This window comes from Epinephelus fuscoguttatus, linkage group LG11 (genome assembly GCF_011397635.1).
Source record: "Epinephelus fuscoguttatus linkage group LG11, E.fuscoguttatus.final_Chr_v1".
Lineage (NCBI taxonomy): Eukaryota > Metazoa > Chordata > Actinopteri > Perciformes > Serranidae > Epinephelus > Epinephelus fuscoguttatus.
The window spans coordinates 30,550,002-30,576,767 of record NC_064762.1 but is presented as its reverse complement, the minus strand read 5'-3'; the positions used below and the strand labels follow the sequence as shown (position 1 = coordinate 30,576,767).

The 26,766-nt window shown below is 40.1% G+C and overlaps 3 protein-coding genes across 7 annotated transcripts in view; all 3 read left to right on the top strand.

The window, feature by feature from the left end:
* The window catches only part of LOC125896873 (uncharacterized), a 36,850-nt gene extending 30,816 nt beyond the window's left edge, over positions 1-6,034 (top strand). For 2 of the 4 annotated variants that reach the window (XM_049589811.1, XM_049589810.1), the window contains exons 5-10: positions 1,335-1,430; positions 1,524-1,552; positions 1,863-1,919; positions 2,098-2,166; positions 2,477-2,640; positions 3,567-6,034. In XM_049589811.1, the coding sequence (XP_049445768.1) occupies positions 1,335-1,430; positions 1,524-1,552; positions 1,863-1,919; positions 2,098-2,166; positions 2,477-2,640; positions 3,567-3,606 (455 nt within the window). In that variant the 3' untranslated portion in view covers positions 3,607-6,034. Of the gene's footprint in view, positions 1-65; positions 333-471; positions 520-1,334; positions 1,431-1,523; positions 1,553-1,862; positions 1,920-2,097; positions 2,167-2,476; positions 2,641-3,566 lie in introns of all 4 variants that reach the window. The other 2 variants (XM_049589812.1, XM_049589813.1) reach the window with 2 other exon arrangements.
* A 464-nt stretch (positions 6,035-6,498) lies between these two features.
* Positions 6,499-8,544, top strand: LOC125897589 (uncharacterized). Its single transcript, XM_049590985.1, has 6 exons — positions 6,499-6,844; positions 6,966-7,235; positions 7,849-7,935; positions 8,031-8,050; positions 8,291-8,359; positions 8,449-8,544. Exons 1-6 carry the CDS (start codon positions 6,580-6,582, stop codon positions 8,542-8,544), a joined length of 807 nt encoding a protein of 268 aa, XP_049446942.1. The 5' UTR covers positions 6,499-6,579.
* Positions 8,545-11,721: 3,177 nt separating this feature from the next.
* Positions 11,722-26,766, top strand: part of vash2 (vasohibin 2) — a 31,802-nt gene continuing 16,757 nt past the window's right edge. The window contains exons 1-5 of one of the 2 annotated variants that reach the window (XM_049589818.1): positions 11,722-12,436; positions 13,291-13,757; positions 24,417-24,505; positions 24,754-24,810; positions 25,600-25,674. In XM_049589818.1, coding sequence (XP_049445775.1) covers positions 13,437-13,757; positions 24,417-24,505; positions 24,754-24,810; positions 25,600-25,674 — 542 coding nt within the window. In that variant the 5' untranslated portion in view covers positions 11,722-12,436; positions 13,291-13,436. Of the gene's footprint in view, positions 12,539-13,290; positions 13,758-24,416; positions 24,506-24,753; positions 24,811-25,599; positions 25,675-26,766 lie in introns of both variants that reach the window. The other variant, XM_049589819.1, reaches the window with a different exon arrangement.

Genomic DNA, 26,766 nt, shown 5'->3' with positions numbered 1-26,766 from the left:
ATTACAGTGATGAAGTCAATTTTACTCTTGTTGTCTTTCTCTCACAATATCTCCATCTTCACCAGTGACTGAACATGAGAACAATAATACGGTCATCTTGTACTGCTCTGTGTTAACATATGTGTGTGAACACACAGTGGAGTGGTTGTATGAGGGTGATAAAAGTGATGTGGAGATATCACTGCATACCTGTTCAGCCTCTGTGAGATTACCTCCTCATCTTAATCAGAAGTCAAAGTATTATGAGTCACTGAAGTGCAATGTGACAGATAAAAAGAATGGAGAAACACTGCTGTGTGATGTTGGCCCTCAGTCCTCATGTGAGAGAACAGGTACGTTTGGTTTTATTTGATGAATTTGAAGTTTTAATATTCGATTATTTTTTCTTGCTAAGTCTCTTCAGATGGTAAAGATGAAGTATCTTATCATCATCTGTTGTGTTTTGATATTTCATGACATTTTCAACAACAGGGGACACATCAGCAGGAAGAAACAATACAACATCTGCTCCAAAACAAGGTAATGACTTACCACTTCTCTCTCATTATGAAGTTTGCAGCCAGCCTGAGGTATGAAAGTGAGACTGACACCTGGCTGTGGGTGGAGATATTATCTTATCCACACACATCTGATTCTGAAACCTTGGTATTTCTTAACTTCTCAGAGTGGATTGGATTTGGTGAAGAAAGAATGTAGAAAAAAAGCATTTTTCAAAGAGTATCATGAGAGGCTGAGTAAAAGAATGATTATTCAGATGTGCATTAGACCCCATCTTGATGTGATATACTTTAAGGGGGGTGGTGAAGTAGAATGGGGAACACCTCCTATGGAGTCTAGATGCTGGTGGTGGTGGTAGTGATGAAGAGGGTGCTGAGGATAATGATGTGATGAGGAGTGAACTTTTGATGAGCTCCGTGCTCTGGATACAATGACTGGAGGTGGATGGGGAGGATGAGGGTGTGATAATTCTGCCTAAAATGCCAGCTGATAGCAGCAGAGAGGAGAACAGATTTTAAGTTTGACAGCAGCAACATGATTGGCTGAGTTGCTAAATTTCATTGGTTTACTGGAAGAGTGAACACCCATAATCAGGTGATTGGAAGAAGCAGTGAGACAGAGCAAGAGAATTAGGAATGAATAAAGCATACAGAAAGTCTTCTTGTTCCAATGTGTTAACTAATAGATGCAGATCTGTACCAACAGGAATGAGTTTACTGTCCAAAAAATGTTCCAAAATACCAAAAAGCACATGTAATTTCTCATATTTTGATTTTAAACCAAACAGAAAACTCCAGCCAAAATGTTGTTGTTAATGTTTTTATTCTCCATCCAAGATTGGCTGTGGTTGTACATCACTTTGGCCGTGGGTTCAGCAATCATCTTAGCAGCAATAATTGCTGCCGTTGTCATCAGAAGAAAGAGAAATAAAGGTGAGAACATTCACAGAATAAACTATTAAATTTATCATTTGTGATAAACCTTGATTTTAACACTGTAAAGTCGACTCTTTTTTTGTCTTTCAGGGAGCAAAACACCAATGAATGAAAACTATGTGAGTGTTAAACCTTACTAATCAGGCGTCTATACAGTTATGACTTTATACCCCTCTCTTAACTGTCACACTTACTAAAGTGACAGTGGTTATAGAATAAACCATACTTACTGTATGGTTTATTTACAAAAACTCAGATCAGCAAAACAACCCTGCAAAATCTATATTAAATTTAGAATTTAGTTTGAGAGGGATGTTCGATGGAAAAACAGAAGTAGATCTGCAAAAATACAGCATAACACATCGTATATTCTAGAATCTGTATCTACTGACGTGAATGGAAAACTGTAACCAGCCTGTATTTGTGCAGGGACAGAGCTTAAACCCTGCAGTGACTCAGCCTGATCCAGAGACCAGTCAGGACATGGTGAGATCACCCAGTACATCCAGCACAGAGTTACACCCACTCTATTTGTTCTCCAAAATGTGACAGAGATACAGTTTAACTTCCGTCTGCAACTCAGAAAAAGAGAAGTGAAATACAGCAACTACACTTGAATGCCCACATATTACTCACCAGCCATTATGTTGTCTTCTCTGTGCAGGCTGATACCGAAGATGGTGTTTCCTATGCCTCCATCAGCTACACCAAGAAGAGCAACAGTAAAGCGCAGGTGAGCTGTCTGACTGGTTACACTTGTGTTGGTGGTTAATGAAGAAACAAAAGTGTGCAGCCATGTTTGCAGCTCTGTGATGCTGCATAGTGGTGTTTTGGGCTAAATCCATCATGTAGCAGACTAACCACACCCATGATGACAACATGCTCACAACGACATTGCTATGATCACTATCTGTGGCACTAATATCTAAGTAAACAGTTTGACGTCAGTTTGTTAGCTGGAGGCAAAACACGACTCGCCACCACAGGGCTGTTGGCTACATAGGAATCTTAAAATGTCTTTTTGTTGTGTTCTTGGGAACCAGAATAGAAGGAGTCATGGCTCAAAACCTAAAGTTGAACATATAACAAGCCACCACTGCCCGTCAACAAAAACAAAGACAACTATGGTTAAATGTGACAAGACGAAAGGACTGGATGGAGGCGATCATCAGAAATGCTCACATGTGCAGCGCACACTTCACATCAGGTTAGGGGACATTTATCTACTGTTGTAGGGATGAATAATGATATGTGTATGAAGGGTTATCATGTCCACCTCATCAGGAATTGGGGAGGTATTGAGAGGAAAACTGGATTTTTCTGTAAAGCTAACTTTTTAGCACATTAGCCAACGATAGTAAATAGCAGTAGTAATAGCTATTACAAATGAGGAAACCATTCAAATGTCATCCTCCTTTGTAAGATTGGCATAGTCTCACTTACAGATGGTCATTTGGTGGGTGATGTATTCCTTTAAGGGTCGGGGTGGGTCTGGGTCCAGTCCCATCTGACACAGGTCAAGACAAGGGGTACACCCTGGACGGGTCGCCAGACTATCACAGGGCTGACACATAGAGACAGACAACCATTCACGCTCACATCCACACCTACAGGCATTTTCAAAATTAACCTAAAGGCATGGCATTAATCTAACTTGCATGTTTTTGGACTGTGGGAGGAAACCAGAGAAAACCCACACTAACATGTAATCATGCAAAGTTCACACAGAAGGGCCCAAGCCAGACCAGAAACCCCCTTGCTATGATGCAACAGTGCCACCACTTCTGAGTTAGCTCTCAACTTCATTGCTGACAGCCAGGCTCAAACACTAAATCCTCTTACTGCGCACAACCACTGTAACACCAAGCAAGGTGTAAATAACTGTCTCTGCCAAATTTAACGGCAATCAATCCTATAATTGAGACATTCACTTGAAATATAAATGTAAAGCTCACGGTGGTGCTATAGGACAAATAAGGGGATCACCAAAGTCTTTAATATTCACTCATTCATTTATGATGTTCATTGTACTTCATTGCGTAATTCATTGTGTTTATTTGTAGTTCAGGGTCAGGATGCTTCTTTGCACTGTTATCTTTCATCATGTCGTGCTGTGTATCTTTTTCTCCCCAGGCTCTGTGTAAAGGTGATGATGATGAAGGTGATGCAGTGACCTACAGCACTGTGAAAGCTTCTCCCTCTGCTGCTGCTGCTGCTGCTGCTGCTGCTGCCGGGGACTCTGCTGATCCCAGCAACCTCTATGCCACCATCAACAAAGCAAATCAATAAGATGCCACAGGTTACATGATTACATTGATTATATATTGACTAACTGATGAGAAAACCAAGTCTGTTTTTATTTCGCATTTGTCTTTCCCTACAATACTGATACACCAATACCTTCAGCAACATTTTCTTTGCAGTCTTGTGGAGCACTTAATATTTAATTTTATTTTTGTATATAACCCTTATGCTCTTATCAGATTAATGACATTGTTATTGAAACATAAAAGGGAAGAAAAGAAACTTGAATGCAGCTACATCTGGTTGTTATTTCTAGGATTATAATATTGTAGTTATTTGTCACAGTTACATGAACATGTTACCATTTTTTGTTTCTGTTATAGTTGTTTTTGTCATTATTTTGAGGATTTATTGCTGTAAAAAGCCTTTCTGGCCTGAAGGGGGTGCTGTAGATTAACCAGAAGCACAGTGTGAAAAAGAGAAGTAAGAACCTGACATTCATATGGCTGGTCTCTTAAAGGGTCAGTGTGTAAGATTTAGGGGGATTTAGTGATCTAGCTGAAACTTCTCCACATTAGAATTCCTCTAGTGTTCATTGTTCAGGAGGTTTTTACCAGGAGCCACATTATCCGCAGAGGTCTTGTCTTCTTCAAAGCAAATGGAAGAGCCAGTAAGTTAAAAACACATAGAACACATAGTTAAAAGATAAATAAGGAAGTCATTAATGCAGTGTAGTCAGTTCGGCTCGTGGGCTATGTATAGTCTCTTACACAGACGCTGATGACGTCAGCACGCTGGCTGACTCTGTCGTCTGTGGACATTCCCATAGGAAAGTTGTAATAGAACTAGCGCTGGCTCCCAGCGGTAGTGATGTGATTGGATCCAAATCCCTGTACTTCTGTACTTCCTCGACCAATGGCTGATTAGCTTTGCCTTACACCTGCCTACACTGGAATTGCTGTTCCCTGAATTGTTGTCCATAGTACAACAGAAAAGGAAGTGTTCAGTGCATCGCAAGAAGAGATTAAAATGGATATGATTTCATTTGATTCAGCTATATTGCAGAGCTGCAAGGTCTCTGTTACATGTAACACACGTGTTGCACCAATGGCAGCGCCGTCACGTGGTCTGGATATCCCCGCCCATTTCTATTACAAAACGAAAGACGAATGTCCCCAGACTCCCATTCCGAAGTAAGGGAGGCTGGTCACGTGAGACTAGGCTATGTGTTGTTCATAAGTCTGACTGCCTCAGGAAAGAAACTGGATCTGAGGCGGAGGTCCTTGCTTTAACACTGCTCAGTCTTCTGTGCAAGGGCAGTGGGGTGAACAGGTCATGTGTAGGGTGTGTTGGGTCCTCGATGATGTTAGAGGCCCTGCTCCTGCAGCGGCTTACATAAATGTCTTTTTGTCCGCTGCAGTGCAGTTGCCATACAATACGGTAATGGCCTGGGTCAGGACACTCTCCTCTGCACATCTGTAGAAGGCAACAAGGGTGGAGGAACCAAGGCTAGCATGCTTTAATTTCCTCAGCTATTAAAGACGTTGGTGGGCCTTCTTGACCACGCTGGCTGTGTTGGCAGACCAGGTGAAGTTGTCTGTGTAGTCCCGGATACTTGAAGCTGGGGACCACCTGTACAGTGGCTAGTAGTCCACCCCGCTTGCCCCTCTTCTGCCTGCGTGAGCACTGTCTCCGTTTTTTCCCAGCACACTGTCCGTAGCAGTCGCAATCTACCCAAAACTGCCTTCACTTTTGATGGTAGTAGGACAGTAAAGCTATTTAGCACTCGCAGTTCAGATATACTGTAGATAAACACACATAGCCTCGAGTTAGTAACGCATGAAGAAGATTCACTGGGAGCTTGAGAAGCTTGCTGCACTACTGCGCGCCGCCATGTTGCAAAAATATACATGTACAAATACATACAGACATACTTATTCTTTTATGTCCCATTTCCATTTATATTCCATTCCTGCCGATATGTCCCCCTGAATCCTACACACTGGACCTTTAAATAGATGAGAAAATGTGTGTAATATGTGTTATATTTTCTTTTGTAAGCTCGTTCTCATTAATTTTACTGAGATGACAGTGTTGGATGTTTGCCTGTAGAACTATGGTGCTCAGAGACCTGGTGGGAGCTCTCAGGGTTTCTGGCTCAGTAACACAGAGGAACTGGTGTTTGTTATCAAGTGTTTATTGTATTATAGTTTGTGTTTTGTGCTGCTTTGTATCTATTTTCTTGTCAAATTTTGTCCCCATTGCAATAAATAATAACATGGCTGTGTTCATACTTTTCCCTCGTCCTCTGTACTTGTCTCATATGGAATAATTTGAACATCTAGTTTCCTTGGAACTTACAAAATACTGAAGGGCTGTGACGTCTGATGTTGCTTGACATCAGTGGAAGAAAGAAGGTCATTAGGAGGTGACTGACACCTTACTGATCACAGGAAGTTGTAGGAAGTGCTATATTTCTCTTAAAGAGGAAGCTGACAGCTGAGAGATTGAGAGGAAGAGACAGTAAGGCATGATGGCTGAATTCAGATGGGTTAAAATGTCTTTTTTACTGATCCTGGTGCTTCAGATTACAGGTCTGTAACGTATTTAAATAAGTAGCAGAAATACTGCAAAACTTTGTTTTAATTTATTATCGAACCTCCATTTTACCTCAGACAGCCAAGTCTGCTGTTTATTTTTAACATACTGAGGACTCTTGTAAAGATGAGACATATTTGTAATCATCTGTTGTATCTAAAATCGACTTCTCAATAACACATGAACATAATTACCTAATTCTTCTGTCAGTTATATTTCTCTTGTCTTCTCAGCAGCTGTAACTGGACATTTCCTCTCCTACATTGTCAGAGTTGGAGATGAAGTCACTTTGCTTTGTGAAAATATGATAAAGAATAAGCATCACTGTGAAAACACCACATGGCTTTTCACTGGTTCAAGAAGCGCACGAGCAGAGGAGCTGATCAAACATGGGCAGATTGGTGAAATTGCCAAAGATGAATCAGACAGACTGAGAGTTACGAAGAACTGTTCTTTGATTATAAAGACGGTCACAGATGAGGATGCTGGTCAGTTTAACTGTCAGCAGTTCAATATATCAGGAAAAAAACAAAGTGAGGACTCTGTGGTTTTTCTCTCTGTTGTTACCAGTGAGTATTTACATCATAATGTTTTCTGTTTTCTTTTATCAATATACTGAAACATTATAATTACAGTGATGCAGTTAAATGCGCACTTGTCTTTCTCTCACAATATCTCCATCTTCACCAGTGACTGCACAGAAGGCCCACAATAAGATCACATTCAACTGCTCTGTGTTCACGTCTGGACACTGTGCACACACAGTGATGTGGCAGTTTAAGGGTGTGGGTAAAGACTCGAAGACATCACAGTCTTACTGCTCAGCCAGTGTGACCTTTACAGATTCTCATTTTATTACATTCAATGACTACGAATTGAAGTGTGGAGTGACAGATGGTCACACTAAAGAAGTTCATCAGTTCACCTTCAGCCCTCCTCAGTCCTCAGATGAGAAACCAGGTGAGAACATAATGAGCTGTTTATACATTACATTGTTTATTGGATGGATTTTAAGGTTTAAGATGACACCATTCTTACTCGTTTAGTTACTGCAGATGGAAAACATGCTGTTTTTTATTACTGACTAGTAAATTAGACACAAAAATAGCAACAACTGAATCAACAATGACAGGAACAATGGGGTTTGGGGGTTGGCCTCACTGACCAGCTGTTCTTGAGAGGAAATTTTTTCTTAAAACCCATTCTAACACTCACCAATATTTTCTTATTTGGGATTTTTTTCTCAGGTAAGAACAGAAACAAGGTCTATACAAACTTAAGAGCACATTCATCTGAATGCTGCCATGTTTGTGCAAATAGTTGGCTATTGCATTACCTTCAGTTCTACAGTTGCATAATATTTTAGGATTTAAATTACAATAATCAGCCGTCAAAAGGACGAATGTCAGACACACAATGTTAGACACTGGATATGTGACATATAACTCATGTGTGCAGTTTTTGTAAATAGCTTTCTTTAAAAACAAAAGAAGAAGAAGCAAAAAAAAAAAACAGCTCTTGAGCAGAACAGGAAGCTGCAGCCAAATATGTTATGTTTTCATTTTCATTCCAGACTGGTGGTGGTACGTCCTTGTGCCTGTGGGTGTAGCAGCACTCCTGATAACTGTTGTTGCAGTCATAAGATGGAGGAGAACTAAAGGTGAGTATATACACAGATTTTATCCTCAAGATTTTTTGATAACCTGTTATTTTTCATGTGGAAACTAAATTCAAACCTCTCTTTTGTCTTTTCAGCAAACATGGACGACAACGTTGTGAGTTTAAAAACTGAAAAATCATAGGTTTATACAATATTTACACAATTATAAATACATAATTCACTGTGATTGTAACTCTAGTTAAATCTCCACCAAGAAAATAAACATTTTGAGACATTATTTGAAAGACGCATGACTTTTTGGCAGACATGATAGAGTTAAAAATGTTAAAATAGCCTGGGATACAGTCAGTATAGCTCCACCTTACTGCTTGCTCATTATATCTCCTCTGTGCAGGCTGATCCTGGAGATGATGTTTTCTATGCCTCCATCAGCTACACCAGGAAGACCAACAGGAAAGCCCAGGTAAGGTTTGTAATCTGTAGCATCACCATGTTACGCTCTATCATGTTCTGTTGTGTCAGTTTTTGTGTTGTTTCCCTCTCATTTCCCAGGTTCGGGGTAAGGGTGATGATGATGATGATGATGGAGGTGATGTGGTGACCTACAGCAGTGTGAATGTTTCATCTGCAGATCTCAACAACCTCTAAGCTAATATCAGCTGAATGAAAAATCATCATATTACATATTTTACATTCCTTACATGACTGCTCAAAGCTTACCAGAATTAACCCATTATGTTTCAGTGTGTAGAACATACTCTGCACAGAATTTGCTATGTAATCAAATCGTCGAGAAAATATTGTCTAAAATATGTGATCCTGATGCTCTTGCTTGTTTATTTACAGTATGCAATGTAGACTGTTTTTCCACATTTGCATCCAGTTGTTTTATTCTAATATTTTAATGTTGTAGTGTTTGTATTTTAGTACACATTTCATTTTCACATTTAGTGCTGTAAAACGCTTTTTGACCAGCAGGTGGTGTAAGAGGTTAACTAACACTGTAGTGATAAACCATAATATATGAGCTGGCTGTCTGGCACTTGATTGTGCTCAGTGATTGATGCAGATTTAGAGTGTTTACTGCTTTTTTTATGTGTTAAATCTGTTTTATCCCTTTTAAGCATGCAGTCCTGCCATTTGTTGCATGTAATTATTTCATATGCAGAGATGGACAGTATTTCAATTAAATGTATTTAAAATACCTGTTGTACAACCTTTGAGTGTTTTGTCGTGTATTTTGCAAGACAGGTAAATTTAAATTGTTATTTGTAACAAAATACTTTAAGTGATGTGAGTAAGGTCAGACCACACCCATACTGAAGTTCATAAATGCCTAAATATGATCATATCAGTTTGTAGGCTATATAATAATGCATTTTCTGTATTTTTAAAATACAAATTACTTGTATTTTAATAAATGTATTTTCTTCTACCAGTATTTTGTACAACCCTGATTCTAAAAAACTTGGGGAGCTGTGTAAAAATGTAAATAAAAACACAATACAGTGATTTGCAAATCTTTTTTGACCTTTATTCCATTGAATACATACAAAGAAAACATATTTATTGTTCAGACTGCACCACCTTACACCACCTTTTGCTGTAACAACACTCAGTGAGCATTTGTAAACTGATGACACTAATTGTTGAAGCTTTGAAAGTGGATTTTTTGTTCTCAAGATTCACAAATTCGCCCTCAAAATCTTCAGAAGTTAAAGACTTTCTGTGTGGAAGAATGGGCCCAAATCCCATCTGAACACTGTGAGATATTAGTTTGTTCATACAGGAAATGTCTTGAATCTGGCATTTAAGGGCTTCTTCAAGTAATAGATTTCAGTTAGCATCTTCAATACTTTTTCATATGTCATTCCACTGCAACTGTACAGAATTTTTTATGGACTGACATGTTATAATCTTTTATATGTGTAGTTTCATTAAGTTTAAATCATTGCATTCTATTTGTCTGTACTTTTTTCTTTTTTTTTAACGATCTCAACTTTTGGGAATCAGTTTGTTTTTTTTTTTGATAAATGGATACAAGTATTTGTAATTTGTAAAAAACAAAATAAATAAATAAATTTTAAAAAAGTATTTTTTTTTTTGTCCATCTCTTCATTTTTGACATTTACCATCCGTCTCTGTTCAGTTATATCCTGTTATAAAAGAGCAAGCTGAAAGGAGGAGGGTTGTGACATGCATTATTTGGACTCTGACCAGGCCAGATGTGACCCAGCTCATGTCAGAGTGATGACTGGTTGACAGGAGGAAAGTCAAACCTGATATACACAAAAGAGGAAAACTGTCACTATAAGGAAGTGATGCACAAAACATTTGTGTAGAGCACATGCAATACTCTTTTAGCTACAGGATGTTGAATAGAACATCCAAAAAAAAAAACTGCAGCCAAAATTTTTTTCCTTCAATTTAGACTGTTTGTTGGTACATTATTGTGGCTGCCAGTTTATAACTGCTGTGGCATTTGTCAGATGGAAGAGAAGTAAAGGTACTTTTATAGTGCCCTAGCAATATCTGCATTCGCTGACTTGTTAGATGCTTTGGGTGGAGAAAACCTTAAACCAAATGTAACCAGACTGTATTTGTCCATTGGCTGAGCTTAAACCCTGCAGTGACTCAGTCTTCTACAGAAACCAGTCAGGAGATGTTGAGATTACATACTACATACAGTACAAAGTTACACTCAGTGGTGTTTGTATGTGATCTTTAAAATATAACTGAGCCTAATTTTCTTCCGCAATAAGAAGAAAAGGGAAGAATGTTGATGCAGCTGCACCACAACAGAATGAAATAGAGATTCAAAAGTATCAACCAGTGAGCTGCAGATATAAATGCATTCTTTTCTGTGTGTTGTATTGTGACCCTTTCTGTAGGTTTGAGGTGATGAGGATGCAGTGACCTACAGTACTGTGAAACCTCATTCCTCCTCTGTCACTACATTTTTTAATTTTTTTTTTTTAAATTTTTTATCAGGTGTGAAAATGAAGTATTTCACTTTGTTTTAGTGGTACTTTCCTTGTGGGGAAATTGTCCATGTCTATTTTATATTTAATCTTCATGCTCTAACTGCAGTGTTAATTGTTTTAATACAGCTGCACAACTGCATCCCGCTGTTATTTTAACGTTGCAGTCAGTGTTACTTTTAACATAGCCAAGTGCTTTTTTGATTTGCTGTAAAAAGCTTTTTATCCAGAAGGCCAGAGGGGGGAGTTGTAGGTTAAGTTACAGTTCCAACCACAGTTTCCAGGTATTAGCTCCAACATTCATATAGCTGATTGCCATGTAAGTATGATATATATCGCTCAATGGCCTTGCTGTCAGGCACATTATTGTACTGTAATGTAGATACCATTGAGTTGTAGCTCAAGAATTTATTGTTATTTCAATTTATTAGCAACTTTTTTGAGCATGTTTTACCTGTTGTTGCTTTATATGCAGTGAGATGAACATTATCACCCCCCTGTAATATCATGTGTTTACAGCTATATTTGGAGCTATTATTAAAACTGATATGCTGTCTGTATTTTACGACTTTTGCTGTGATAGTAATTTTATGGTACTCTATTCTTTTCTTCTCTGAGAAACGTGAAGCACCTGAAAATGTACAAAATGTGCAAAATCAACAGTTGCAACAAGAGGCAGAAAATCCCATTTGTTGCAGATATATCACTTGTTGACGCCTTCGTCTGTCGAAATCAACCAATCACAGAGAGCCGTCACTTCCATATATGGTAGACCGTGTTCTCCGACCCACCCCTCTTTGTTGGCTCGACCAATGAGAGGCCGCCGAACGTTGGTGGCTGCCGGGGATACGAGCGACGGAGGGATACAGGGAGAACAGCAGGTAGCTAGTGGGTCCGTTTTATCCACAGTGATTTAATCATGTAAGGGATTGAAGGAACCTTTTTATCAACATGAAGTCGGATTTTATGGGGAGATAGCTGCTACCGAGGCGCCGTGCAGGCTGCTGACGGGGAGGAATGCACACTGGAGGTCATTTTCCCGGACTGGGGAGGTGGGAGGCAACGGCCCCCGCAGTGTTGTGAGGGATATTGTTAGCTAGCTAGCTAAACAGAAGGACTTCCGGTTAATATTTTCAAAATAAAAAAGCTCCGACAAGAGCGGGATTTGTTTGATTGATGTTCTCGGGAGAAAATTTTACTTACATGCGTGAACTTATCAAAAACGAATCCGCAGTGGGTTTATGAGTATGCTGCAACGACTCGTGCTATTGATTCTACAAACACGCAACATCGACACACTTGCTACTTTTACTTTGAAGTGGAATTTACCGCATCCCCAGTCCAATTGTCGTTAGCTCTTGCTAGCTTGACACATACAAGAAGGGGTGAAGTTACAAAGCCTCAGACCAAAACAAGACTTCTCATCTTGTGGTGGACAACGCCGCCTTGCTATGAATGGGACCTACCTCGTCTCACTGTGTTTTTTCCGAGTCAAATGCCTTTTAAACTGGAGGGCCTGTCGGTTATCTGCAATTGAAGCTCCAGTGGTGGAAAATACGGTACGTTTGAATTAGTAACGGTTGGGATATTTCAGCGGATGCACTCTAACGAAAAATCCCTGATTTCGATGTCAACTTCTGTCTGTGGTGCTCACTTGTGAGGTTTGTAGACATTGTCGTTAAAAATAAGTTATTTCTTAAATTTTGTATATGTTGTTAACGTAATATAAGCTAGGCTGGTTTTAAAAGAAACTAGCATGTCTTTAATACTCATGAATTCAGTTTATAGAGCTCTTGGTTCTGTATAATAACGTTACTCATACAGTGTTCGCATTTTCTTGTCGATTTTATGAAAACATTGTTGTACTTCGTCGTGTATCTGACATCTTTTGTGCTCATAGTCACTTGTATGATCCTTAATGTTGAATTTAAAATGATTTTGTCCATCTAATGTGTTCAGTTTACACAGGATGTACCGTGGGTCATTTTGTGCCTCTGATCTCTCTGCACAATTTTTATTTAGATTTTGCTGCCACATTCATGGATTTTTACATATATTGTAGGATATTTATGGAAGAAATCACTCATGGTCGACTATTTGTACTTTAGGTAGGGTTTTCTTCCCTATAGGGATTTGTGGATTCATACTCCACTGTAGCATCATCATTCCTCTTCCATAATAGGAGAGGCACAGATATCCTTTGGGTGTACCCTCCCGGGAAACACCTTATAAAAACACAACTGTATCTCACACTTTTTTTTTTTTCTGTAGAACTGAACCTTGCAATACAGAAATTCACCCATACTGTAGACCTATTCCAAAAGGTTTATTTCTTACTGCATTGCAAACCTGAGTTAAGAATGCAAAATTTCTTCTGGTAAAATTTATGTGTTTTCTATTTTTACCCTGCCAGGTTTGCAGTGAAAGATCAACATGTACTGTCAACCACTGAAAACCAAGAAAAGGCTCTTGTAGCTGGAGGAGGATTACCTGCCCTAACTTTTCCTCCTCCTCCTCCTCCTCCTCCTCCTCCTCCTCCTCCTCACCCTCTTGGGATCAATGACCGGACCCAACTCCCCAAGCCGGACCGGCACCACCTCGGCTAAGCTGAGCAGACATGGCCGGTCCAAGAGCACCAGCTCGCACTGTCTCCTCCGCTGCAGCACCCAGGAGGAGTCCTCCGCCTCCCCCCCTAACAACAGCCCTCGGTCCCCTGGGGACGAAGAGGAGAAGGATGGAGGGGTTCTTTTTTATGTGAACAGGACAGGTTTTCCCATCGAGAGTGTAACCTGGGAAAGGATGTGGTCCCACGTGGCTGCTGTGCACCCTGAGGGTCAGGAGATGGTGGACAGGATACGAAATGCTGCATACCTTCCCAAGGTAACTGCGACTGATCCATCCCTGAGTTTAAGAAGTAGACAAAATAACACTTCATCAGAAAATATTTAAATTTTGATGCAACTAAATTCCTATCACAAACAATGCTACAAAGATGTGCAGTGGATTCAAATTTAGTACCATTTGTCAACCCGTTGTAAATATATTGGATAATTTCATTATATTGTTTTTGGTTAATTTGAAATTTTAACTGACCTCTGTTCATCTTTGTTAATGAAGTTTGCCTGTGGTTGGCATATGTTGTTAGAATTTGCAAGCACTTCCTTTGTCATAAAGTTTGTTGCAGTTGTTGCCCTATGCATCAGCAAAGCAATTTGTAGTTCTGTAAAAATACAGCTGAATGCAGGGCTGGGCTAGGGATTGGCATCGAGACTAAATATCATGTTATTGTGTGTTGAGGTTTCCTGGTTTTGAAGGCTGCAAGTGATGCAATTTTCTGAATTGACCACACTGTTGTAGCTGTTCTCATTGCATAATGTTTTGTGAAAGCATCAATAGTCAACCCTACAATATTGTTGCCATATCAGCATCGAAGTATTTAGTCTAAAGCATCATGATATTTTTTGTTTTTCTCTACACTGCCCAGCCTCCGTTGAAAACTTGTTTCCATTAGTATTCATAGACGGCTTAACTCTTGCCTCATTTCCCTGCCTGCCTCCTTTCTGATCGTCATATTTCATCATATTTTCTAGCCTTTAAATACATCTTCTTTGAGTAGTTGACAAAAGTAACCAAGACAATCACTATACAGTTAGTAAAAAATAGATTCATGGTAGGATTTTGATTGCTTTTATCAATGTTAACCGATTAAATTCTGTCTTAGGATAATTTTGATGAAAGTTAAGACATGACAAGTCAACACAGGTGGAGATGGGAGGTGTTCACCCAGCAGCAGCAATATGCCAGAGATCCATTGTGCTGCATTCTGTGCTAATGAGCTCTATGAAGGGTTTCCTTAGGGACCCTCTGGGGTTCCCTGTGGCTGCTGTACTATAAAGGAATCAAAGGTCTCTTTTTGGTGTAACCAGCTCTGTCGTGCTTTGCTGGGACAAGACAGGACGGATGAGTGTGAGAGCTGCCCATGTTTTTAGGCTGTCTAAAGAGTAGGCTCTGACTAAATGATGGGACTGGCTTTCACTGTGTTTGAGGTGTGTGTTCAGTATACATGTTGGCAGATCTCAGCACTGCCTTGCTGTGAGAAGGTCGGTGCTCTGTTCTTTTCAAATGCAAGCTTTGTCCTTATCAAACATGCGTGATATTTGCAGCACAACGTTGATTTTATCAACTAATGATTATTTTCATTATCAATTAGTCTGTGGATCACTTGAGTCGATAACATGGCAGATAATGGGCCCAGGTAGCATTTTTAATTTTTTAAAATCCCAACCTGAGATACTCAGTTATAAGGATATGAACAAGAAAAAAGGTAAGTCATTGTCCTAGATGCAAAGCTGGAACGAGCAGAGTCAAACAATTTGATTAATTGATTTACTGACTAACTGTTGCAGCTCTAGACAAACTGATAAATCCATTAATCTGCATTTAGCAAGTATATGTGAACCTGCAAACAAACTGCATGTTATTATATTGCTACCTCCAGATGTTCTCTGCTCTCCTGGTGTGCTTCGTGTCCCAACTTCAGTGAGGAAATTACAATTGTGATATGAGTCAGACCGTCAGGATATGTGTCTCAGAGTCAAGGCATATTGGCTGTCTCTGAGGAAGTGTGTGTGTGTGTGTGTGTGTGTGTGTGTGTGTGTGTGTGTGTGTGTGTGTGTGTGTGTGTGTGCCTCCTTCTTCACACTTAGGTGTTAATGTCAACCTATTTTCACACTCTGTTTCACGAAAACAAACACTCTCAGGTGTACACTCATCATCACACAGAGGATTGCATCACATTACCATGACAACAAGTGTCCTAGATTGGGGTGCCCGACCTGTCAAGTGATGTTATGGCTGCTTTTTAGGTTTGTCACAGTCTGCGTGACTTCTGGCTCACACGCGTCAAGTACACTCACATTTGTGCTATCATAAATTTACGATAGATAGAGAATTTCAGTGCAACAAAGATTGTTCTGTGTACCATTTATAGGAACTTAAACAAACTAAAAACAACCAACAACCAGCTTTAATCAAAGGAGGATTTTCGTTGATATTCAAGACTTGTTAACCACAATGATTAACAACATCATTGTGTTTATTTGGATTGTTTAAGTAACATATCGAGCGAAAAACACCAAATATTTGCTGTTTTAGCTCCTTGAATGTGACAATTTGCTGCTTTCCTCAGCTTTATATGTATATGTATACTGTATACGGGGATGGCTGTGGCTTAGAGGGTAGAGCAGGTTGTCCACTAGTTGGAAGATGGGCAGCTTGATTCCCAGCTCCTCCAGATTGCACGTTGAAGTCCTTGGGCGAAACAGTGAACCCAGGATTGCCCTTGAAGGCTGTGCCATGAGTGTGTGAGAATGTTTAAACTGAGTAGCAGGTGGCACCATTTATGGTAGCTTCAGCCACCAGTGTGTGAATTGGTGGATGTGACTCTGTAGTGTTAAAGCGCTTTAAGTGGTCGGAAGACTAGAAAGGCGCCATAAAAGTACAAGTACGTGTGTACTGAATTTGTTTTAGCTGTTCATTGGACAAAACAAGACATATAAAGACAACACTTGAAGCTCTTGCAAATCATGATGAACATGCCTCACCATTTTTATGACTTTTTTCTGAGACAAAACAATTAGTAGTAATCAACAGATTAATTGACAGTTGCGTCCCTATTCAGTGGTTGTAGTACGAGCAGCAGCAGCAGCAGTAGTTTAGAAGTCATAGTACTTGTGTCTTTCCTTTGATCATTTTCTTCTTTATTGAGCAGCATTCTTTTGTATAGCGGCGGGAAAGACAAAAATATGCACAACTGGTTCTTCAGGCTAAAAAAAAAAAAAGCCATCCCCCACGTACATCATGCACATCTTTGTCCGCTGCTACAGAGGCCCCTTAGCCCAGATTCTCCTCATACTTTTCCCGTCTGTGATTTGGATGAATGCTTGTTGTGTTTCAGGCTGTGGAGGAGGGAATCTGGTTGTTGCTTAGCTCTACTAATTGGCCATGTGGTCATTAGTGACCTGGTTGGCTGGCAGCGCCAAAATCCCATACTGTTGTTTTGGACAGAAGGACAACAGGAGGACATGTGTACACAAACAAATATGCCACCATAGAAAAACTGTACAGAATGCACACACATAAACTGCTCGTCTGTTTTGTTTACAGAAGCCATCAGCCGCTGCTTGTAATAGTTTCATATTTAACGTATCAGTTGTTGAAGAATATTACTTTAAAGTATGAGCCAGTTGTGACTGCAAAGCTTCTCAGAAGCCTTCCAAGTGGGAAAATATGTGTAAGCTTTATGCTTTTCATTTTTTACATGATGACTAAACTCTATTTTAATGGGTTTACTTTAAAGTTTATCTCTTGGATTGGACAAAACTTAGTTCTCATTAAATTAAACATACTGTGTTTTGTTTAGAATCATTTTGCCAGGGTCCTGGTTTGTTTGCTAAGACACTGCTGTGAACAATGTGGATGCTGTATGCGTGCACCTAAGGTGTCCGTTGGTTTACATTGCAGTATTGTTGATATGCAACCTGACTCTGGTGTGTGTGTGTGTGTGTGTGTGTGTGTGTGTGTGTAAATAAACTGTGTGAAAGCAGATGGTTACCACAGATACAGACGCTGACACACTGATCTACAAGGGTTAGCTGTGCCTTTTAGCGCGGGGAGGTGGAGTAGAAAGAAAAGAGGAATAACTTAATTATAGGTACAAGCCGTGGAGTATGAGAAACATCATTTAATTTATATTATCAGACACTGTAGGTGGAGGTCTGTTTCTGGTGTTGGTTTTTTGTTATTGCGAAATTGATTACACCTGCTGTGCGTAACATCTAACAGTAATACTAATAACTAATAAAAATAAATGACAGATATTTATAGAGTTACCACAAATAAATGAGATAGATGAGAATTTTGTATTTTACATTGTCAGCCAGGTCAGTTTTGGGGGGAGATGTTATGAAATACTCTCACCTAGATTCTAGGTTGCTTTCAAAATGCAAGCAGGTGCTACCCTAAGGTAGATTTACCACAGTATACATCTGTGTGACTGTCGGTGACCCAAGTCCATGCTCCCACTCTCCTTGTCCTCATTAACGGAATAGAAGTCTTGGCACAGGGACCAAATAATCCCTCTAATACAATCTGGGTAGTGGATAATCTCTGGATACCAACTGGACTACCTAAAGGACTTTTAATGGGAAACCAAACTGGCTACAACTTGTCTGAGCAAAGGTCTCTGCCAAAGCTCTGAGGCAAAACTAGAAAAAAACACTTTTAAACATCTCTATAATTTGGCATTATTTACTGGTATTGTAAATAAGGAAAATAAATAAATAAGGGGCGGCAGTAGCTCAGTCCATAGGGACTTGGGTTGGGAACCGGAAGGTCGCCTGTTGGAGTCCCCGTCCAGACCAAAATATGGAGCGTGGACTGGTGGCTGGAGAGGTGCCAGCTCACCTCCTGGGCACTGCCGAGGTGCCCTTGAGCAAGGCACTGAAGCCCCCAACCGCTCGGGGCGCCTCACCAAGGGCAGCCCCCTCACTCTGACATCTCTCCACTTTGTGCATGTATAGGTTCTGTTTGTGCATGTGTGTGTCTTTCGGACCTGTGTGTAATTGACAAGCAAGAGTGAAAACATTGAATTTCTCCTCAGGGGGATTAATAAAGGAAATAAACTTAACTTAATAAACTTAAACAAAACATGACAGCTTTGAACTTGGATAACCATGAGGATGATGTCATCAGCAGCAGCTGTGTGTGCTGTGCTGCATGTTAACTGGATGCATGGTCACCGGACTGGAGTAGCATTAAAACCACCAGTAAAGTAGATGTTGTACAGTAGATATTGTCACCAAAGCTTTTCATTTCCATAATCCATTGTAGCTCCATTGTTCTAGATTAGTATGTTTTTGTTCAAGCTGTGACAGTAGGATTTTATTTTGGATGGGGTTAAAGGATTACATTTAAACTGGACATTTTTAGCATTTGCACCAGTAGAATCAGACAGTAGACATGCAACAACAAGAAAACAGCTAGGATATTTTAGTGAATATGACTGATGATGTTACACATATCAGGGTCCACTGTAAGTCAGGGCTGCTGAAATTGATATCTTGTATATATCTGCAGAAGAAGCTTGTGTCATGTTGTGTAACTCAAGAGACAAATTAGCCTGGTTCCAGACCATAGACCCCACCCACTCAACTGAGTAGGCTTGCATCTCTGGTCTGGCATACTTCAATGAATTTGCGATTTATCTCGTCCAAACGATAGACGGACCAATGAACGCCGGGGTTGGGGGCGGGTCTAGCGATTAGCCAGTCAGCGCCACGCTGATGTCAAGCTGTACACCGGTAGGTAACTGGTGAGGATAGCAACAATGGCGACCGCTATAGATCCTACAGACCACATTAACAACGCTATCGAGGTATTTTGCCACTACTCGCGTTAATGGAGGACCAAATTAAGGAAGCTGCTAAACTGGATTTAATGGCGATGCAGCTGGGCGTGCACAACGACGGAGACATTTTAAACGGGCAATGCTCGCTTGTTTTCGGCACCCCCGAGGCATGGATACTAATGACGTCAGATTCCGGGTGAGTCGTTGATCTCTACTGATTGGTTAGGGAAAAAATCAAATTCCCTCCCCCTTGTAAATCGCCTTCAATGGAAGCCATGTCAGACTGAAGGTTCTGGGAGCTTCAGTCTGACACTCAGGCTAGAGACAAATAGCATGTTTTGGATTTGACCTGTGATATGTATGGATGCCTGCCAAAATGGCTTGGTTTAGACAGATGTTCTCTGAGGCAAAGAATTACAGATGGCAGAGATAATCTTCTAGGAGATGTTCTTTGGTGTGACTGTGGTCTCACAGTAGATACAAGCCACAGCTAAATACTGCTATTAGCACTGAAGTAGTATAAGTCCTCATTCAAAGGCAATCGTCAGTTTTTATACAATCAAATAAAAAGGATGATTACAAGAAAGAAGGGAGTCTCATGTTGAGACTGCTTTATCATTTGTTTCTCAACTGTCGCATACCACACACACACACACACACACACAAAGAGAGAGAAAGACATTCCTCTTGGTGTTCCACTCTAAAGATATCTTGACAGAAGGAAATACGACCTGTCTCTCTCCCTCTTGCTTGGTTGTTTCCATTTTTGATACACACAGAACAAAGTACTTTAAAGGTTATAGAGTTCGCTGCTATCTGTAGTATGTTCTCATGTCAGTGGTACTCATACCTGGTAGTTTGATACCTTGACAACACTTAAAGCAATGAGAAAAATTTCTGGTGAGCTGTAAAATGGCTTAAATGAATAGGAAATGACACAGTAAATCCACTTTTGTTTGACTCGCTCCTGCAGATATTTTACGATTGACTAGTACGTAAAGTTTATGGTAAGTTTTACCTTAATTTGTACATGGATTGGCACTATTAAAGGGAATGGACTTCTTTTAGTATTGACTTTGTTATGCTCTGCATACGTTTCTTTGACTACTTTCTACTCCCCATCCCCCACTTCCTTCGAACAGTTCAAAATTCAAACACCAGGAAGGTCATAGCCGATACTATACAACATCCGTCTTTTCTATCTTTCTGCTCTATCTTCATATCTTTCTGTCTCTGGTTACTGTTTTGTCTCTGGGAGGGTCAGGTTGCCAGCCTACCTCCAGGTTCTGTAGTAGGGGACTGCTGAAAGAAAAAAAAATAGAGCTAGGGAAAAAATGGTATGGATGTGATTAGGAAGGAGGACTGCAAATACAACGTGACATACGAGAAGATGGAGAAGGAAGGGGTGTGACAGAGACAGAGGAGAGATGAGAGCGAAAAGGGAAAGGGAAGGAGAAAACAAAAATGAGAATTTGAGATAACTCTGAAGGGGAAGGCAAATGGGGAGAAAACAGGAAGGGAGGTAGAGCCAGATAAACACCAGTCTAAACTGGGACTATGAAGTGATGCTCTTCCAGCTGAACTCTTAAGGAGAGGAGGAATTACACACATCACTGACGCTTTAGCAGCCTCTGTTTCCTAGGGTGATGTAGGCTACGCTTACACTGCACCTAAATATGTGACTCCTCATATGATTGCCAACTTGTGTGGAAGTTACACACAGTTTGGATATGAAAGACGACGACAGCTGTAACCAAATTTTCAGGGAACATCAGTTTTCATAAGGCATAGTGCTGGCTTTTCACCAGAGCTGCTCTCAACAGTTTTTGGGGGTTTTGGACAGCTAAAATACTGCAATTTGTCATGCTATATTTCTCTCTGGCGCAGTAGTTGTGTTGTAAATATTTAGCAAAATGTGAATCCAGTTGTAACTTCATCGTAACTTTATCTTACTGCATTTAAAATGTAGCCTTTCTGTATGGAAGTTCTACACAGACTGTGATGGTGACAGCCGAAAGATGGCACCTCTTTCTAACTGACATTCCTCTCCAGCCGAGGGAAGAGCGGAGAGGATGATAAAAGTGAGGGATCACCAGTCATCTCACTCCCTGACCCAGCAGAAAGCAGCTTTAAAGTGTGTGTGTGCCAGCTGATGCAGCCAGTGTGTTACGCCTTAGTGAGGATTTTAATACATGAGAGATTATGTGCCTGTATAACCTGCTATTTACTGGTCTTTGATGGCTGGCAGACTGGTTTTTGGACTGAATGACTGCCTACTGGCCTGACAGCTAGAAGACTGACAAGTTGGTGATTGTTTTACTGACTGACTGGCAGGTTGACTGGTCAGTCTTTAATCAGGTTTGAAGCCTAATCTACTGTTTGTATTAAATGAGTGGTTGCGTGGCTAACAGCTGCTTTATTGGCTAAGTAACTTGATAGTCTAATGTGGTGAATGTCTGAATGGCTGACTGCTGATGAAATCCCTTATATGGTTCCATTGTGAGTTTTGTATCTGAATTTATTTTTTCTAAATTTATCTCTTTGAAATTGTGATTTAAAATTTATTGATTTGAAATTTCCAAAGGTAAATTTGATTTGTTTTTTAATTCCAGTGTTCGCAAATTCAGATCTAAGAATTCTAATTTCAGAATTTAAAAAATTAGATTCAGGGTTGCTCAAATTTGATTCGTCAAATTCAGATCTAAAAGTTCAAGTTGAAAAGGTTAAAAAAAAGAAAAGAACATCTGTCAGATTTGATTGGTCAAAACATTTAGGCTTGACTCTATCAAACCTATCCTGTTCTGTGTAGCCCAGATGTTGCAATTTAATTTTTTTCAACTTGAATTTTAAGATTTGAATTTGACCAATCAAATGTGAGCAACCTAAATCTGTTTTCGGTTTTTTTTTTGTTTTTTTTTTTTAAATTCTGAATCTTGAGTTTTTGGATCTGTATTTGTCAAATTACGAAATTTCATATTTTAATTTCAAAGAGGTGAATTCAGAACATTACATTTAGACACATGGTTTTCAAAGTAACAGTTCAATGATATGAATGCAATGGTGTTTACATTTCAGGATTAAGTTTTCAGTGGCTATTAAAATTCAAATTCATATGTCTCTTGTTTACATCCATATAAAACATCTTTGTCCATGAATATGTTTTTGGAGATGTGTAAAAAGAGTCATTTTACAACTGGTTTCATGGATCTCATGTGCCCCAGTTTTATACCAGGATCCCAGTGATTTTTGAAAAAGAAAAACAGCAACATTTCATCAGGGCTCACCCTCCATTTTGTTGTGATGTCTTCCTTCTCAGCTCCGTTCTCATGCTGTAAATAAACAGTGAAGCAAAAACCCACAGGAAATGATAGGGCTGCAGCTATAGTTCACCCTTCCTGCATAAACACACACACACACACACACACACACACACACACACACACACACACACACAGTTACACACACACACACACACAGGCTGCCTGTGTGTCAGAGGAAGTCTCCTTTTGTGTTTAAGTTTGACTCACTCTCTAATGGTGCGGTCATGGTCCTTTCATGAAGCCACATCTGTGACCTCGGTTTTCTCTCTGAGATGGGTCTTGTTGAGGTGAAACGACTTTAGAAAGAGCAGCATGGTTTCATTCTCACCACAGGCCTCTCTTATCACAATATGGGTGTCTGTTGGCCCAGCGGTCTAAGGTGGTGTGCACCGCATAACCCCAACATTCTGGGATAGAGGCAATGTCACATGTCATCTGTCTCTTTATCATATTATTTTCCGTGGTGGCTCACAGTCAGCTGTCTTATGCAAATACATCTCTTTGTACAGAATGCTAGAAGCGCTGCTACTGCCGCAACTACCACTCGTGGTAACAGCGGTTCTAGTCGCTGTAGAAATAACTTCATTATTATGGAGGTTTTGATCCTGACAAAAATAACATTTTGATGGAGGAAGAAATTTTTCTACTTTCTGTAAAAATGTAAACATAAGCCTGATGGCATCTGTGTCAGCTCTCAGAAACACTGAATACTAAACTTTAAGTGTTTAATTAAATAGATCCAACAACCAAGACTGTTTGTTTAGCAATAGTAGCTAATAAATTACTCTAAGCAGACATGATGATTGTTAGTAGATTGTAAAAAGTAGTGACTTGTACTCCTGTCGCTCTTGTTTAAATAGATTTAGCAATGCAGATTTAATTTGAATGTACTTTAATGTGAGAGTAGTATAAATGGTTGTGCCAGTGTACATTTTTTCCCAGCAGTGTTGGAACAAGTGTCAAGCTCATAGACTGTATAAAAGAATAGAGATATCCACCTTGACACCACCCATGGTTTGTCGACTCCTATTTTAAAGCCTTGAGTGTAGAATTTTGGTTGTCACCATCACAGATTGCATTTACAGCTATTGTTAACTGTGATAATGCCAATGCTAATTTTTTCTAGCCAAAAAATAGAATTCTGACTATCAAAAGAAAATGCAATTCCTAGAAAAGCTGCATATCTGGTATAGAGGGTCTATAAGTAAAATTAAATGCTGAACAAGACTTTTTCGGGCAACCAAAATGATAAAATTAACTCTGATGCACTGACAGCTACTGCTACGGCTAGGCCTATACTCTGAATCTGGGGTCACGTCATGATTACGTTACCAACACACTATTGCCATGTTAGCGACTTTTCAATGGTTGACACCCACCTGTTACTCAAAGCGGCCATGTCCTTAATTATGTGTAACTTAAGGCCGTAACAAAATGTAAATGGCGAGTTATATGAAAATTCATCCCTGGTACAGTTGTCATGAAGGACAAAATTATAAAAAAGATCAAAATGTTTTGTTGTTCCAGGCTGTAAACATGTTAATTTCTGCTGTAAAATTGAGTATTTTCACATGGGGCTTTTGGAGCCAGCCTCAAGTGGCCATTCAAAGATCTGCAGTTTTTGGCACTTGGGCATTTGCTTTTTTCAGCCTCAGTGGTTGCCACTTGACTGAGCTGTACGTGCTGTTATTAGTCATGGGACATTGAGAAGGCAGATTTCTAAAGATGCTGGGAGGTGGTTTTGGGATTCTGAATGTTACCACATGTTGATTTTTGCTTTGAGACAATAATCTCTCTCCCTTCTCTCTGCAGCATTCCGTTCCCTCAGTCCCAACCTTCAAACCGTCCATGTCGGTTCCAGATTGGCTTGTGGCCATCCAGAACTACATGAAGGCTCTGCAGTATCCTTTACCACAAATACAACAGTACATTGCATTGCAACACACATTGCGGCGTGAAAACAGATGTCATGATGAGAGCTACACCTGTCAGGTGAAGTTAGGCTGTCTGTGTCTCATGGCATTAGATCTTTCCACACATAACTCATTGAGACACCAGAGTGACACCAGCTTCAGGTGCACATCAGTCAATAGTAGAGAAATGGATAAACAACAATGAAAGCTTGTGCTGTCCCTAACATTTCCATCAGATACAACCACACAGGAACCCAATTCTTTGAAATCAAGAAGAGCCGTCCACTGTGTGGGTAAGTGAACTGCAGCCTTAGTTTTATTACAGTTTATGAGTTAAATGTGCCTCGAGTTTGAAGAATTCAGTAATGCCTATATTCTTTGACTTGCATTAATGGGCTCAGCTCACAAACAACAACCACTCATGTACGGCTGGCTTATTGAAGAGGTGAGGTCACTATCTGAATTCTTTCATCAAGTCCTCAGCTTAACCTGATTACCTCCAGTAATCAGGTTATAATGTGGACACACTGATGACATTGTCTAACTATCTGAACAGTGATATGAACAGTTCTGCATGCACACAATAGTCTAGTCGATGTAACTAATGATAGCTGATAAGTTAGTTTGATTAAAGGTGCTGGAGCAGAATGAATCTGGGGAACAAACTCTCTGTTTTAACATTAAAACCTGTTGCACAATTTACTTTGACTTTTTCATACACACATTTGTAAAACTGAAAGAAATCTGGCTGAATGGTACAAGCGAACAAAAGTATCTATAGTTTTCCCGTTACTTTTAAAATATAAATGACTGTGAAAATAACAGTTCTATCTCTGCACCCCCCCCCCCCTTTCTCTCTTTCGTCCTTGCCTTCACCCTCTTCCTCCTCTTGCTCTTATCCCCCTTTTGTTGTCCACTGATCCCTTGTTTTTCTTTTTCTCTTTCTATTCATCTTCTCACTGCCCTTCTGCCTCTCCTCCTCCTTCTCTTTTCCTTTTCCTTTGCTTGTGCTCTGCTCCCCCTCCTCCTACCACTCATCCTCTTCCTTCCCCTTCCTCTTCCTCATCCTTCTCCTCCTCCAGGTTAATGGAGACAGCAAGAGAGATGATCAGAGAGTCTTTGCCAATCAAATGTCTGGAAGCCGTCATCCTGGGAATGTATCCTTTACTACCTGACACACACACACACACACACACACACACACACACACACACGCACACACACGCACACACACACCAAGCAGTGGACCAGGAGGTTATTTTGTTATCTCTGGGTGAAATCAATGAGATGCGTTGCTCTAATGTCCTAATGCCTCCCCACCAACGCCACCCTCTCCAGCTCTTACTGAACAGTGTTGCCTGGCAACAAGCCCTCTTCAAAGTTTAACCCCCCTACCACCATACACATACACACACAATTCACAAAGCTTAGTATCATCCGGCAGGGCTTAAATATTAAAGCAGCAGTCTGTAATTTCTGCAACTGCTTCAGCATTTAAATCATGTGGTCAGCTGCAGTTTAAAATTAGAAACTGTGCCTGATTATTCACTTGTGGACAAGTACTGAAGCTCTGGTTTGACTACAAAGGTCCATTTAACAAATCAGTGGATGCTATCAGCGATAATGTCTTGATATGGCTTATAGCAACTCAGTGGAGTGGGCAGATTCAAAGGTTGTAGTTTAGTTTGAAGAATAAAATACAACCATATAATACAACTGCAACCAAAGACTGCTCAAGACAGCTTTGGAGACAGAGGCAAAGATCTGTAGTGCATTATCAACACCTTTTCAAGAGGATACAAGACTCTGTCCAGACATAATCACCCACATTGAAGTAGAGGAGCTGATATGCGGTATGTAGTGTACACAGCTTGGTGTAACAGATTTCTGAGGACTTTGGCATGTCAACACATGAGAGATTTCTCAGTGTCTCTGCAAATGCATGGTCCAGTTTCACATGTGCTAGTTTCACGGTAGCTTTCCTCCTGTGGCTGACAGGGTGGCAGCTGACAGTGACTTTAATCGAGACTGGCTTTAGCCTCTAGATGAAAGGAGGAGAGAGGGAGGGAAATAGAGAAAGCAGCAAGAAGTCGACAGAAAAATCACATAAAGGAGAAGGAAAGAGGGGACATGTGAGCCAGAGGGAGTGAGAAAAAGGACGGGGTGAGGAACAGACAAGGCAATCTAATGGTGTGAGATCTTCTGCTGCTTCGTGCCCTTTATACAAAGTCATACTGTTGCATTTATAT

Excerpts from the sequence above, each read along its gene's own strand:
- LOC125897589 (XM_049590985.1), top strand. The coding sequence starts at position 6,580 with ATGATAAAGAATAAGCATCACTGTGAAAACACCACATGGCTTTTCACT. Across the intron at positions 6,845-6,965 it reads TTTTCTCTCTGTTGTTACCA|TGACTGCACAGAAGGCCCAC; the intron begins GTGAGTATTTAC and ends CATCTTCACCAG. Across the intron at positions 8,360-8,448 it reads AGACCAACAGGAAAGCCCAG|GTTCGGGGTAAGGGTGATGA; the intron begins GTAAGGTTTGTA and ends CTCATTTCCCAG.